The sequence below is a fragment of the Corythoichthys intestinalis genome, chromosome 17, assembly GCF_030265065.1.
Source record: "Corythoichthys intestinalis isolate RoL2023-P3 chromosome 17, ASM3026506v1, whole genome shotgun sequence".
NCBI classification, from domain to species: domain Eukaryota; kingdom Metazoa; phylum Chordata; class Actinopteri; order Syngnathiformes; family Syngnathidae; genus Corythoichthys; species Corythoichthys intestinalis.
Window position 1 is genome coordinate 33,898,370 of NC_080411.1, and position 14,131 is coordinate 33,912,500.

Consider the following 14,131-nt stretch of genomic DNA (forward strand, 5'->3'; position numbering starts at 1 on the left):
TGAATTGTAACAATGTGTTTTAGACTGTGCATGTCTAACCTCTGAATACTTTTTTTTAAAAACAATTTTTCAGAGTAGTGAACTTCCTCTGGCGTCTCATAATGAGCCCACTATTACTCACTAACCAAACAAAAGCATGGAAAGTACTTGACACTGGCGCAACAGCTCCAAATACCGCAGGCTGTGTTTTTTTTTTTTTTTTTTACTGTTTTATGTGTGACGGACCGCTTGAGCGTGACTCAAATGAGTGTCACTATGGAAGTCACTGATGCAGTCTTTCAAAGAAGCCTCACTGACGAAGGTCCACATCATTCTACTCGCTTGTGGCTATTATACGGTTTTATTACTGTCTAAACAAAAAGCCAAAATGCACCTCAAAGTTTCAGCAGATTATTGCTCATATTTCAACATTTTGTGAGTTTTTAAAACTGCATTAATCCCTCATTTTTCGCGGTTAATGGGGACCAGAACCCGCCGCGATACGTGAAAAGCCGTGAAGTAGCGGAAAAAAAAAAAAAAAGTGTGTTCAATGTATTTATTCAGATTTGGCATTGGAAAGAGACACATCTAAGACATGTTTGATTTAAAAAAATAATTAAAAAAACAAAAAAACCTATATATACGGTATATTTTAATAATTTTTTAAAGCACTTCAAGTAAACATGTTACTGTCCCACCGAATTATTTTTAAACAAGAATAATGTAGAAAAATGCTTGTCTTTATTAAATGCTTCATTGAGTGAAACAACTCAAATCCGCTCAAGCTGTTCACTTGTACACAATGAGTTGCCACAGGAACTGTTTGACAAATTAAACGATGATTGACGCATGCAGCGCTTTGAAGTTTCGGCCTCCAAGCATCTCTGGCAAGATCAAACCTTAATGTCTGTCAATCATCGTTAACTTTAATTGCACTGCCTGACCAGGAAAAGGAGCAGGAGGGAGATTGAAACTACTTGATCAGATCGGAACAGCTCATCTGTATTTGTCTATTTATTTTTTAATTCAAAACAAAATTAGCGATGGAGTGAGTGTGCGAATTTTGAAGCGCGAAGTATTGAGTGATCACTGTATTTAGCAAAGCCTAACAGAGCATTTGCTAATCTGTAGACAGGAAGCTTTCAAGGTGGCTAAGATGATTACCAGACGCGTCCACCCTTGAGTCCCATCAGTATCATCTTTCGTCTCCTACTCATCCTCCTCCCACCTATGTAGCTCAGGTGTCTCCACGAAAGATGGAAGCTGACCACCGCAAATTGTCTCCAGCGCTCAGCTCCAAAGATTACACAATGTGGCTACGGGACCCAGGCTAGAAACCTCCATTACCACATCGACTCGAGGCTCGTGAGCCTCCAGATGGTTGTCTCAGAAGGAAGCTTGGCTTGAAAAAAAAAACAGATTTTGGATGTTGTGACCTCAAAGCACTCAAATATGAATCGCTCGTTGGCCTTAATTGCTTGAAGGTGGGATTTCGCCATGTCAAATGAGTCACAAGAAAAGGATTTGAGCTCTTTGTCAAACAAATACCGCTGCCGCTGAAAGTTCCCCTGAAACTGCTTGAGTCTTCTTATATGTTAAAGTCTGCACATTCTGGCCGAACTTCATAGGAGCATATGGCCAAACACTCAATTCAAGGCCTCTCAAACAATTTGTTTTGGAGAGGTTTCACAAGTCCTCGCAAAACTTCATGTATCTTTGCTCAACCTCAATCCGTAGACATTCATAATGTTCTGTCAGCACCCACCGAAAAAGATTGTTGGCTTCATTTCTGTGGATTTTAAAACCCAGAAACCATTGCCACTGATTTTCTCTTCTTTTGTCTTTTAATATATTTTATATCAAATGCAAAGTGGTGAGTCTATTGTTAAATTAACTTATTGGGCGCTGTTGACAGCGATAGACGTCCAATCCATTTGTTCTGTTAGGGCTGGCAGTGAATGAACAATTCACAGCGAGAGCCATATTATTGCATATATGAAATTTCGTTTATAGCTCCCCATTTGCTCTCTTTGTTCTAGTTTGACTTATTTAACTTGCATGCAAAGAGACTCCGTTAACCTCCTGTTGCACCGCTGCCATCTGTGTTTAATGGCCACAAGAGAGGAAAATATATGAATCACTCCCAGCGAGACTGAGAAACCAGAGGAAAAAGACGGAGCGAGAAATTCTCAAGTTCACAAGTGATTTAAGTCAGCAATTTGCAGCCCGGGGCCACTTTGTATTTGTTAATTGCAGGAATGCTTCGCTACAATGGTGTATTAGGGCTACAGAAAGAAAAAATAGGTAGTAGTATTACCTATTACATTTTTTTTTCTTTTGGCAGAAACATCCTTGTGCATTTCCAATGGCAAAACCATTTCCAGTTTTTTTTTTTTTTTTTTTTAAATTTTGTCCTAGTTTTTCCCATTAACATAATTCACACATAAAAGAAATTCACAAAATCAAGCCCAGTTTTTAGGAAAAACAGTTCCGTGAAAATGACAAATACGTCCTCATACATTTTCAATCACTCCATTCATTTCGGGTGGCATATCCGACATCTGTAAAAATCTCATTCCTCGAATTGCATCAAAATCAACAGAAATCTACCTGTAATAAATAGATGACAAAGAAATGCCCCAAAATCAACAGCAAGTGACCCAAGAATGCCCTTAAATCAGTGCTTCTCAATTATTTTCCGTTATGCCCCTGCCCAGGAATATGTAAACGATTCATGCCCCAACGCCAACTCTCCGCCGCCACCGTAAATAGTATCCTTTGTCTATAACAGACATGTCCAAAGTCCGGCCCGGGGGCCAAATGCGGCCCGTGGTCAAATTTCATTCGGCCCCCAGGCTCTGTCATAAAAGCAATAACGTCTGGCCCGCACACAGACTTAATAAATTGGTCAGCAGTACTGCTACCAGCATATGAAATAGCTTACACACTAAATGCTGCTCCTCATTTACCCACTAAAAGGCAGCAGCACTCTAAGCAACATTACCCCGTGTGACCCTTTACTTCCAATTTTCTGAAATGGCGACAATCAATAAAAAAAAGAAAGTTGACTGCGATGGCCGACGCTTCAAGGATAGTTTGAAATTAGACTATTTCTTCACTAAAATACACAACAACTGTGTCTGCCTCATTTGCAAAGAGACAGTTGCTGTTTTCAAAGAGTTCGATGTGAGGCGATATTACCAAACAAGACACACTGACATGTACGACAAGATTACAGGGAAGATATGCAGCGAGAAACTGAAGCAACTTAAGCTAGTTTAATTTCACAGCAGCAGTATTTCGCAAGAACCCGAGAGTCGAAAAAGAACGCCACAAAGGCTAGTTGCAAGATTGTTGAAATTATGAATTTAAAAAAATAATAAAGCAAATGTGACACACAGAATGGCTTGCTAAAATTTGTTTAAATATATCGTTGTACGTAAAGGACGTCAGCCAAGGTCGGCCCCCCACATTTTTACCACACAAAATCTGGCCCCCTTTGCAAAAAGTTTGGACACACCTGGTCTATAAACACCTCTGCAAAATATTGTGACCCTTTTAATATTAAAGAAAAAAAGTAATATTGATCAACTTACAATAAAGTATAACTTTATTAACAATTTACCTGAATTAAAAAAAAATAAAATAAAAGAAATCATATCCAAACTGTAAAAATACACTTAAGGTACATGATACTGAAAAATAAAATTTCAAATTGATTAGCGACATTAACGTAGAGTACAATATGCCAAACAATTTGATCGACAAAACAAAAATTAATAGTACAAAAACGACAGTGTCATTGGACAAAGGGACAGTTTTTTTTTTTTTTTTGCTGTAAGCAGTATTGGCTCCTTTCCTATGGTGTGAGGTTATTTTGCACAGAGCAACTTGGTATGCTACCATATATGATGCTCACAGTGCTCGCTGGTTAACTGATGTAACACTGTCATAGGTGAGACGACCGTTGGCACGTTTTCGCTGAAAAAAAAATCAAGCGGCATATCAATGTGATTGGGGTCTGATGTCTTCAAGTGACGACTTAATGGATTTGGCTTCCTGTTGTCTGCTGCAAACATTTTTAGACACTCTAAACTAGTGTTGCACCGATACCATTTTATGTGCCCCGATACCGATACCTGGCTGTGCAGTATCAGCCGATACAGTACTGATACCACTCCGTTGGAAATTTAAATATATACACACACACAAAGTGAATCCAGTAAAACTTTTTACTGCATAGCTGGTATAAGTGATAATAGTAGGCCAAACAGGGCAACTTTCATGAAATTAAAATTAATAATATTGATCACGTTGTCCTGTCTCTCAATCAGCCTCCCTCTCTGTGCACCAGCAGCAACACACACCTAGCCACTTAGCATAGCTTACTTCTACAGCATGTTTGGAAACAGGTCTCAAATTACTGTGGCATTTCTTTTAGTAACAGGCAATAAAAGTAAAGTAGACTAAGTGAACTGACCAGGGATTGTTGCTCTGGTCCAGCCCCCTTCCTCTAGACAGCAGTCCTGCTGTTGCAGTCTTAAACTCTTTGTGTTCGTTCACATGTTTCGTCTTCAAATGTTGTATCAAGTTCGACGTATTAAAACTGGCCGATTTAACTCCTCCTCTCGAAACTTTCAGGCCGCAAATCCTGCAAGCAGCCATTGATTGTGCTCGACGGAATCTGTATGCTGGAATAGTTCCAGACCGCCGACATTTCCCCTGGTTTGGTTTTCCTCCATATGAAAAAGCTGCCTCGGCATTGGTTAAGAGCAGCTATTGGCCCGCTCTCATTGCTCTCGAGCAGGCCAATAGCGATGGCTGCTTGGCATGCAAAGTGATCATGTGTCATCACACAACACAGAAACAGAGTGTAGTGAGCGTCAGGAAGACAAAAGGCTGCAGTCAAGTGTTATAGTACTGGACTGGTAAATGGTATCGGCGCCCTGTTTGTTGGAACTCGCCGATACCGACGCCACCATTTTAGTGCAGGATCGGCCCCTCCGCCAATACTGGTATCAGTATCGGTACATCATTACTGTAAACAGACTGATCTTTCCTTATCTCTCACAGTATTAAAAGTCGAGCCAAAAGCCAAAGGCTACATACTAAGGACTTCCCGATCCGATCACATGATCGGAAATCGGGCCAATCGCGCCATTTTTCAAAGGATCGGAATCGTGTGAAAAGGATCGGGATTTTAATGGGGAAAAAAAAAGTTTTTCTGCTTCATGCTCGTACAGCCTCTCTGTCCCTCCTGCTCTTTTCTTGGTCAGCAGGCAGCTGGTGTCTGCGTTTTGAAATTAACGATGATTGACAAGCGTTGAAGCTTTGATCTTGCCAGAGAAGCTTGGGAGCGCTACCTGCAAAGGCACTTAATGCGCCAATCATCGTTTACCTTGTTAAACACTAGCAGTAGTGTGCTGTGGAAACTCATTGTGTGTGTGTAAGTCAGCTGCTGTTCTCAGCAGAGTCAGTGGATTTGAGTGGACTCACTCACTGAAGCATTTAATAAAGGCAAGCATTTTTCTACGTTATTCTTGTTTAAAAATAACTTACATAATAAAGGTGGCACTGTGGGACAGTAACATGTTTAAAACTTTTTAGTTGTTGTTGTAGAAAAACACTTTTATTTCGGTATTGGATCGGGACTGTGTATCGGCAGATTCTCAAAATCAGGTGACCCGGACTCTGCAAAATTACATGATCAGGACATCCCCTACTACATACGCTTTGCTATATTGCCTCGTCTTAGCTCTTCATATCTTCAGTGCTCTTTGCTGTGTGCTCTTGTTTAGTTTAAAAATACTGCATACACTCTGAAAATGAGAGCGACACTGCCACCCACTTAGGGGATGTGCAATTACACTTTATTCTAGTATGGCAAAAAGTACGTTCCCCGAGGTCACATGCGCCAACCCCAGGGGCACGCCACTATTTGAGAAGTACTGCCTTAAATCATTAAGAAACCACCCAAAATATATAGAAGATTCACTCCAAATGCCACACAATGAACAGGTGACCAGTAAATGCCCCAAAATCAAAAAGAAGTGATCTGTAAATTCCCCAAAAGCAACAGGTCATGTACCAGAAGATGAACCATCCTCATGCAATTTCTCCAGAAATTGCATTTTTTTTTTTTTTTTAGTTTTTATGTCGATTTTTGTACAGACACATGGTGGGTGAGCTGATACTTTCATGTGCGCGTGTGTGCGCGTGTCTGTCTGTGTGTGTGTTACATGCATTTAGAGGTTAGGACCATTTGGCAGCACACATTTCCTTGAAGACGCATACGAGTTTGGGCAGGGCATGCTGCGGTTAGCTGGCCAGATGGCTTTAAGCTTAGTTACAGACTACCAATGTGTGTGTATGTGTTTATAGAAACTCGCTCAACCCAAACTTATTTTTAGATAGGCTTTCTGTTCATTTTATGATACGGACCATGAATAAGTGCATATGTAACAGAGGAAAAGAGAACTTTGACGTTCCTTGATTGGACGCATATAGTATATGGCATGCACATGGAAAAGGATGCAGTCTTCCTCTTGCTCTTTTTGTGTGTACAGTATGTGTTTCTCATTTGTCGCTCACATTCGTTTGACTCCCCTCCACTGTAATCAAAACCACAAACCTGACTGCACAACTTTCCCATCATGCTAGTTTTTTTTCCCCCTCAGTTTTTATGTGCTGTTGAATTCAATATGTAAGATTTTACTCTAGAATCCCCTCTCCTCCAAGGTTATTCATTTTCTTCACGTGCCTATACTATGATTAGACGTCCAATCATCTCCTGGTTGTTTCCATAAGTTTACCACTAGTAGACATCCAATCCATTTGAACTGGGAGTGTGGTGTTCATTTGGGGCCAACCCTCCTACTTCAAATGGACTGGACGTTTGGCAGCTAATGAGTTAATTGCATGGCAGTTTGTATAAAGAGCAAGCTTATCAGATACTGTATAGTTAAAGTGATTAAGTTATCTCTATGTGCCATATTTCATTGTTGTTTTATTTTTGATTTCACTCCAAGCAACTAGAGGCTTTGTGTACGTTGAGTCCAACCTTGTATCTCTGTCTGTCTTCTTATGCAGGAGAAGGAGAAGAAGTATATGCTGCAGGTAGACAACTTGCGGCTTAGGGATGTCGAAAAAGGCTTCATGTCCAGCAAGCACATTTTTGCCCTCTTCAACACAGAGCAAAGGTTTGATAATTACATATTATTATTATCATTAATATACTGTATATATACAATACGGGCCAAAAGTTTGGACACACCTCATTCAATGCAATACAAATAATGGTCCCAAGTGAACCCCATTGAAAAAACAAGAAATTCCACTTATTAACCCTGATAGGCATACAGTTGTGGTCAAAAGTTTACATACACTTGTGAAGAACATCATGTCATGGCTCTCCGTTTTCCAGTTATTTCTACAACTCTGATTTTTCTCCGATAGAGTGATTGGAACAGATACTTCTTTGTCACAAAAAACAGTCATGAAGTTTGGTTCTTTTATGACTTTATTATGGGTTAACAGAAAAAGTGATCAAATCCGCTGGGTCAAAAATATACATACATGGATCTGAAAAAGCGAATCATTGACTTGAACATGTCAGGAAAGTCACTTGGAGCCATTTCAAAGCGGCTGCAGGTCCCAAGAGCAACAGTGCAAACAATTTTTTTAAAGTAGAAAGTGCATAGCACTGTTTTGTCACTGCCACGATCAGGAAGAAAACGCAAGCTATCACCTGCTGCTGAGAGAAAATTGGTCAGGAGGGTGAAGATTCAACCGAGAATCACCAAAAAGCAGATCTGCCAAGAATTAGAAGCTGCTGGAACACAGGTGTCAGTGTCCACAGTCAAGCGTGTTTTGCATCTCCATGGACTGAGAGGCTGCCGTGTAAGAATGAAGCCCTTGCTCCAAAAGCGGCACCTTAAGGCTCGACTGAAGTTTGCTGCTGATCACATGGACAAAGATAAGACCTTCTGGAGGAAAGTTCTGTGGTCAGACGAAACAAAAATCGAGCTGTTTGGCCACAATGCCCAGCAATATGTTTGGAGGAGAAAAGGTGAGGCCTTTAACCCCAAGTACACCATGCCTACCGTCAAGCATGGTGGTGGTAGTATTATGCTGTGGGGCTGTTTTGCTGCCAATGGAACTGGTGCTTTACAGAGAGTAAATGGGATAATGAAGAAGGAGGATTACCTTCAAATTCTTCAAAATAACCTAACGTCATCAGCCCGAAGATTGGGTCTTGGGCGCAGTTGGGTGTTCCAACAGGACAATGACCCCAAACACACATCAAAAGTGGTAATGGAATGGCTAAATCAGGCTAGAATTAAGGTTTTTGAATGACCTTCCCAAAGTCCTGACTTAAACCCCATTGAGAACTTGTGGACAATGCTGAAGAAACACGTCCATGTCAGAAAGCCATCAAATTTAACTGAACTGCACCAATTCTGTCAAGAGGAGTGGTCAAAGATTCAACCAGAAGCTTGCCAGAAGCTTGTGGATGGCTACCAAAAGCGCCTAATTGAAGTGAAAATGGCCAAGGGACATGTTACCAAATATTAGCGCTGCTGTATGTATATTTTTGACCCAGCAGATTTGATCACTTTTTTCTGTTCACCCATAATAAAGTCATAAAAGAACCAAACTTCATGAATGTTTTTTGTGACAAAGACGTATCTGTTCCAATCACTCTATCAGAGAAAAATCAGAGTTGTAGAAATAACTGGAAACTCAAGAGAGCCATGACATTATGTTCTTCACAAGTGTATGTAAACTTTTGACCACAACTGTACCTGTGAAGTGAAAACCTTTTCAGGTGACTGCATCTTGAAGCTCATCTATTCCACAAAGGGCCGCAGTGGGTGCGGGTTTTTGTTGCAACCCAATAAGACGACAAATTTTCACCAATCAGCTGTTTTAGAAGTGCAATCAGTTGATTGCAGTCGGGTGCTTCTCATTTCTGCTGAAACCTCATTGGTTATACTACCTGTGCTGGGTCAGTTGGAACAAAGACCAGGACCCACTGCGGCCCTCGAGGACCGGTTTGCCCACCCCTGATCTAGAGAGTGCCAAAAATGTGCAAAAAAGTAATCAGAGCAAAGGGTGGATACTTTAAAGAAGGTGGAATATGAAACTTGTTTTCAGTTATGTCACTGTTTTTGTCAAGTACATAATCCCACATGTTCATTCATAGTTTTATTACCTTCAATGAGTTACAATGTAAATACAGTAGTAATGAAAATATAGAAAGCACACAAATGATGAGGAGTGTCCAAACTTATACTGTAATTTTCACACTATAAGGCGCACCTGATTATAAACCGCCACCAGACAAATTTGACACGAAAACGACATTTGGTCATAGATATGGCGCACTGGGCTATAGGCCGCAGCTGTCATCACTGTATAATGGGATATTTACACCAAAAGATATTAAGACTTTATTTGACAGCAGAATCATACGACTGTCATAAGACCAATGAACCACCATGAAGCTTTGAACCAATTGACTGCAAAGCTTCATTGCTTCAAGAAGCTTCATTTGGCAATCACAGCTCCCTTAGGGGAGACAGTCAACCTCTGCTGCCACCTGCTGTCAACACTATTGTTGTCCAGCATTTCTCCTAGCATGCATTGCAGCACTACAGATGTAAATAACAATCAAAATTCATGTTCTGCGCTACTTATTTCTTCAATTACTGCTCCAGTTGTTTCATTAATCGCTAGTTATGGTATTTGGTAACACTTAATTTGACAGTGGAGCCATAATACTGTCATTAAACAATCATAATTATGACATGACACCGTCATAAGGAACAAAAAAAAAATCAACTAAATTGTTAGCTATTACCCAAATAAATCAGAAAATAAGCTGCATTGGACTATAAGCCGCAGGATTCAAAATTTAAAAAGTAGCAATTTATGGTCCGAAAATTACAGTGTATATACTAGTTTATTACTGATACTGCCTGAAAAACAGTGTATTTTATATATTGTATTCTATTTTTCCTCTTTGTAATTTGTTGGGATGCCTATAGGAGCCAACGTACTAAGCGTCCGCCATCTTAAAGGGGTCACATCCAATTACCGTCAATGAGCGACAATGACTTAATGCGCAATTAAATAACTTAGATTAAGTGTGATTGATCGCATTCTGTAGAATTAATTCAAAAGTAGTATTTAGCACACTTTTATTTGAAAAGAAATGTCATATTATTGATATATTGATCTATATTAAGTAGGGCTGCAGCTATCGAATATTTTAGTAATCGAGTAATCGACTGAAAATTCTATCGATTAATCGAGTAATCGGATAAAACAAATATATTTTTAGGTGAAGAGCAATTATAAATATACATGAGAAAACAAGACATTTCATCTAATTTTGAACCATTTTCAGTCAATCAATGTCTTTATTTTCGATGTATATTGTTGAAAACAGCCAACAATTGCATCTCAGATGTAACTAGAATTTAAAAAAAAAAAAAAAAAAAAAAAGACTAATTCACTGCTTTCACTCAAAAAACTTTAGATCTTATTACAAAAAAATATATATATATCTTACCTAAAAATGCCGTTACGCTTGATAACACACATCACTTAAAAGTTTGGATTTTTTCCCACGTCTTTCAATTGAATTTCTCTTTGTGTCAAGCCATTTTTAAGTTCTAGTTAAGTTTTAAGTTAGTCTAAACTGTAAGTCCTGATAGGATTTAGAGTTTTTGCAGTGTTCAAAATAAATGTATGATACAGGCTGTATTGGAGCACATTAGCACCAGTGCTACTTGGTGTTTTATCCAGCAATGACTACTGAGCTAAAATTGATAGTTAGCATGATTAAGTTTTTATTTTACACCCTCATCACTCCACAATGCTATGTCATGTTAAAGCCTGTATGTAAGACACGTTAGCCAAGCATCGACAGTGGTCATAATTAATAGAAACCTAGCCCTCCGCAGGGCTAACGTGACTTCAGAACAGGAACGTTAATCTTATTTATTAGCGCTTAGCGCTCTTTATTAGCGCTTAGCGCTCTTTATTAGCGCTTAGCGCTCTACTGCTTTAAGATGGCGGCTGTTTACTAAAGCTGCCCAGACGCGGCCGAGTCTGTCATTTAGCATCTAGTTCAACATACATGTGATCTCTATGAGACGCATGAGACGCCACCTGTACCAACGTAAGGCCGAGTTATACTTCCGCGTCAGACCTACGCCGTCAACGAAGAATCGAGTTACGACCCTACGCCGTAGCCTGACGCGCACCTCTCGATTTTTCTAACCTTCGCGTCGCGTAGACGCGTTGACGTAGCGAAAACGGACTGTGATTGGTCCGTTCAGACTGTTGTTTCCGGGCGAAAACACCGCCATTGTAGAATAGAATCAAACATTATTTTCTACACGCAAAAATGCACCGAGCCGACGGGAGTATCATCGAAGAGCAAGTCTCGTCAAGAAATTATTATTGTGACTGCCAAATGGCAAGGTCGGCGATCGAAAAAATAAATAAATGGAAGAACCACCGAGACGTGGGTGGTCGGAATCGAGTGGCCACACGAAGCGGTGACACAGTCGGCCAAAAACTGCCAACTTTTTATCACTTTATGTCGTATTTTTGGTTGGTGCACTTCATCATTTACTGTGTACATATGTTTCAAGTATATGAAGAATAAAGCACAGATTTGGTGTCAAAAGAGTTGTTTTGATCTTTAATTTTCAATAACAGACAGTTCACACACACAATACATCATCACTGATTGAGAGTGCCTCGGTGCTTTTTATGATAACCTTAAAATCAAGCCTCCCAACGCAGTTTGGGAAGTTCCCTAGACGCCAGAAATCTGCTATGGCTTCCCACTGGCTGGTTGTTGGACACGGCAAACAAATCAGGCTGGAGGGCTTTGCAGACCTTGAACGCAGTGCTCGACGCCAGTTTGAAGCTAGCCGCCACAGCTAGCTCTCTCCACCCGAGTCTAAAGCTCTCTGTGCGGCATCAAAAGTCGGCCAGACCGCCTCGAAACCGTCTACTGCGTCGCCTGCCCGTCAACATTTGTATGTTCAATATTTATTCAGTGTTGATGAGCAGAATATTTACTTTCAAGAGTTCCATCTTGCATTGTTTATTTTTTCTCCGACTAGCGGAAGTAGTCAACAATCATGCCCCAAAACCGTACAAACATAACACCACATCCCTCTAGTGGCTTGGCGGTGAATTACAGAGCAACGCGTTCCCTCACCGCAGAACTATCGAATGTCGAATGACGCCGTAGTCGCTACGCCGTCACCGCAACGCGGGAGTATAACTCAGGCTGTAGCATCGTACGGGCTAGTATTTAGCAACGTCGGCGTTGTTTGTGGCGGCTGTCGGCTGCAGTAAGTTTTTTTTTTCTCCCCTTCTTCCTCTCCGCACGTGACAGCGCGTTGTCCCGCATTAAAAGTAGTCCGAGCAAAACGTGATGCTGAGAGCTGTCAAAATAAACGATTACTCGAGGTGAATAAAATTACTCGGATCAGTTTTTAAACTCGAGTTACTCGAGTTGCTCGAGTACTCGTTTCAGCTCTAATATTAAGTCACAAGAGATAATGAGTGAGTAAATACGCTGCTAAAATAATTAAATGTTTTTTGTTGTGCGTGAACTCGCCCAGTCTTAAAATAAACACATTCAACCAGTGGCCGTACGAATCTGAACAGGGCCCGGGTGCGATGAGTATAAACGAGCCCCCCAAGGTTTACGTCCTAGGTCTAGGTCCTAGTGGATAATTATTCACGGAAACCCCACACTTTCGCAGGCCCTTCAAGACGATCGATATGTGGGAGTTACAAGTGGAAAATTTTCTGCAGGCCCTTTCAGACTTTAAACCGTTCTGGGGTGGGGGGATTAGAGATGTTTTAACACTTACTATATTCAACTCTTTGCATCATCTTACCTTTCTGTTTGACCCTCTTCTCGCCCAACCTTGCCTCTTTGCACTGGCAAACCGGGCCCTCAGAAGCCCGGACGCCACCCCACCCCAGAACCACGCTAAGCTCCGCACCTGCATCCAACAAAGTTGCAAGGAATTGTAATGATCATCCACTTGCATCACGAAAAGTTTAAGAAAACCCAAATGATTGTGGTTTTGTTCAAACATGTCCTCTGTGTTTACATTGCACATCTACAAGTTGAAAGTAGATTGATGGTGTTTACCCTGTGTATAAATGCAGAAACGTGTACAAAGACTACCGTCAGCTGGAGTTGGCCTGCGAGAGTCAGGAAGATGTTGACGCGTGGAAGGCCTCCTTCCTGCGAGCCGGCGTGTACCCAGAACGCGTCACGGTAACGTGCCAAACTACCATTTAGTGAGTTAACTCATTTACTGCCATTGACGGCTCAGTACATCCAATCTTATTGAAGTGGTACAAGCTGCCAGCCTACCAGTTCAAATGGATTGGACGTTTACTAGTGATAAACTCACTCAAATTTAAAGGGAACCATGGCTAGAAAGACTTGTAGTTCTTAAAAGATAAACATTAGTATGAGTTAAAATAATTTGATATTAAAACCCCTTTTAATGTTTTCGTTTTTATATAATTTGTAAAATTAGTTTAACTAGTTGGTCGCCACTGTTGTTGACGTCCTGGTGCGGTTACTTCACTGGACTATGCTGCCGGGGTTCCAGAGTATGACTAGCAACACAAACATGTCATCTGTTCAGCTCTTTCCATTTGAACCCGATAGGAACATTAATGAGCAGGACTGCACTATCGATATTTCACAAACGATCAGCAAAAGCAAAATGAACAGGAAAGACCGGATGAGACGAGACGAGAGAAGGACAAAACCAGTGTTCTGCCAAAATGTTCTACACTGGTGAAACGTTCTACAAGAGACGAATTTGACACCCAAAGTACGACTGTGCGCTTTCAGCTTGTTTTGTTTCGATGCACACAGGCAGAACATATTAAAGAAGCCTTGATGAAAATATTTAAAGGTAGTAATATCAAATAAGGGTGGTGTAAATACGCTATGTGACTAATGTGGTTAACAGATCAACAATCTGCTTTAAAGCTACCACTAGAATACACAATGCTTAAAAGTATGAGAGGGAAACACATGCAAAAAGTATTTTGAGGCAATGAAAAGTGATAAAAGACTCAATAAAAA

General features: G+C 40.6%; 1 protein-coding gene across 13 annotated transcripts in view; it reads left to right on the top strand.

Moving 5' to 3' along the window:
• dnm1a (dynamin 1a) overlaps positions 1 to 14,131 on the top strand; it is a 97,672-nt gene that overhangs the window by 67,444 nt on the left and 16,097 nt on the right. For all 13 annotated transcript variants that reach the window (XR_009061041.1, XM_057818188.1, XM_057818199.1 and 10 more), the window contains 2 exons: positions 7,069 to 7,178; positions 13,192 to 13,303. Coding sequence is in view for 12 of the 13 variants with exons in the window: in XM_057818188.1 (XP_057674171.1) it covers positions 7,069 to 7,178; positions 13,192 to 13,303 (222 nt within the window). In the remaining variant the exon portion in view is untranslated. The remainder of the gene's footprint in view (positions 1 to 7,068; positions 7,179 to 13,191; positions 13,304 to 14,131) is intronic.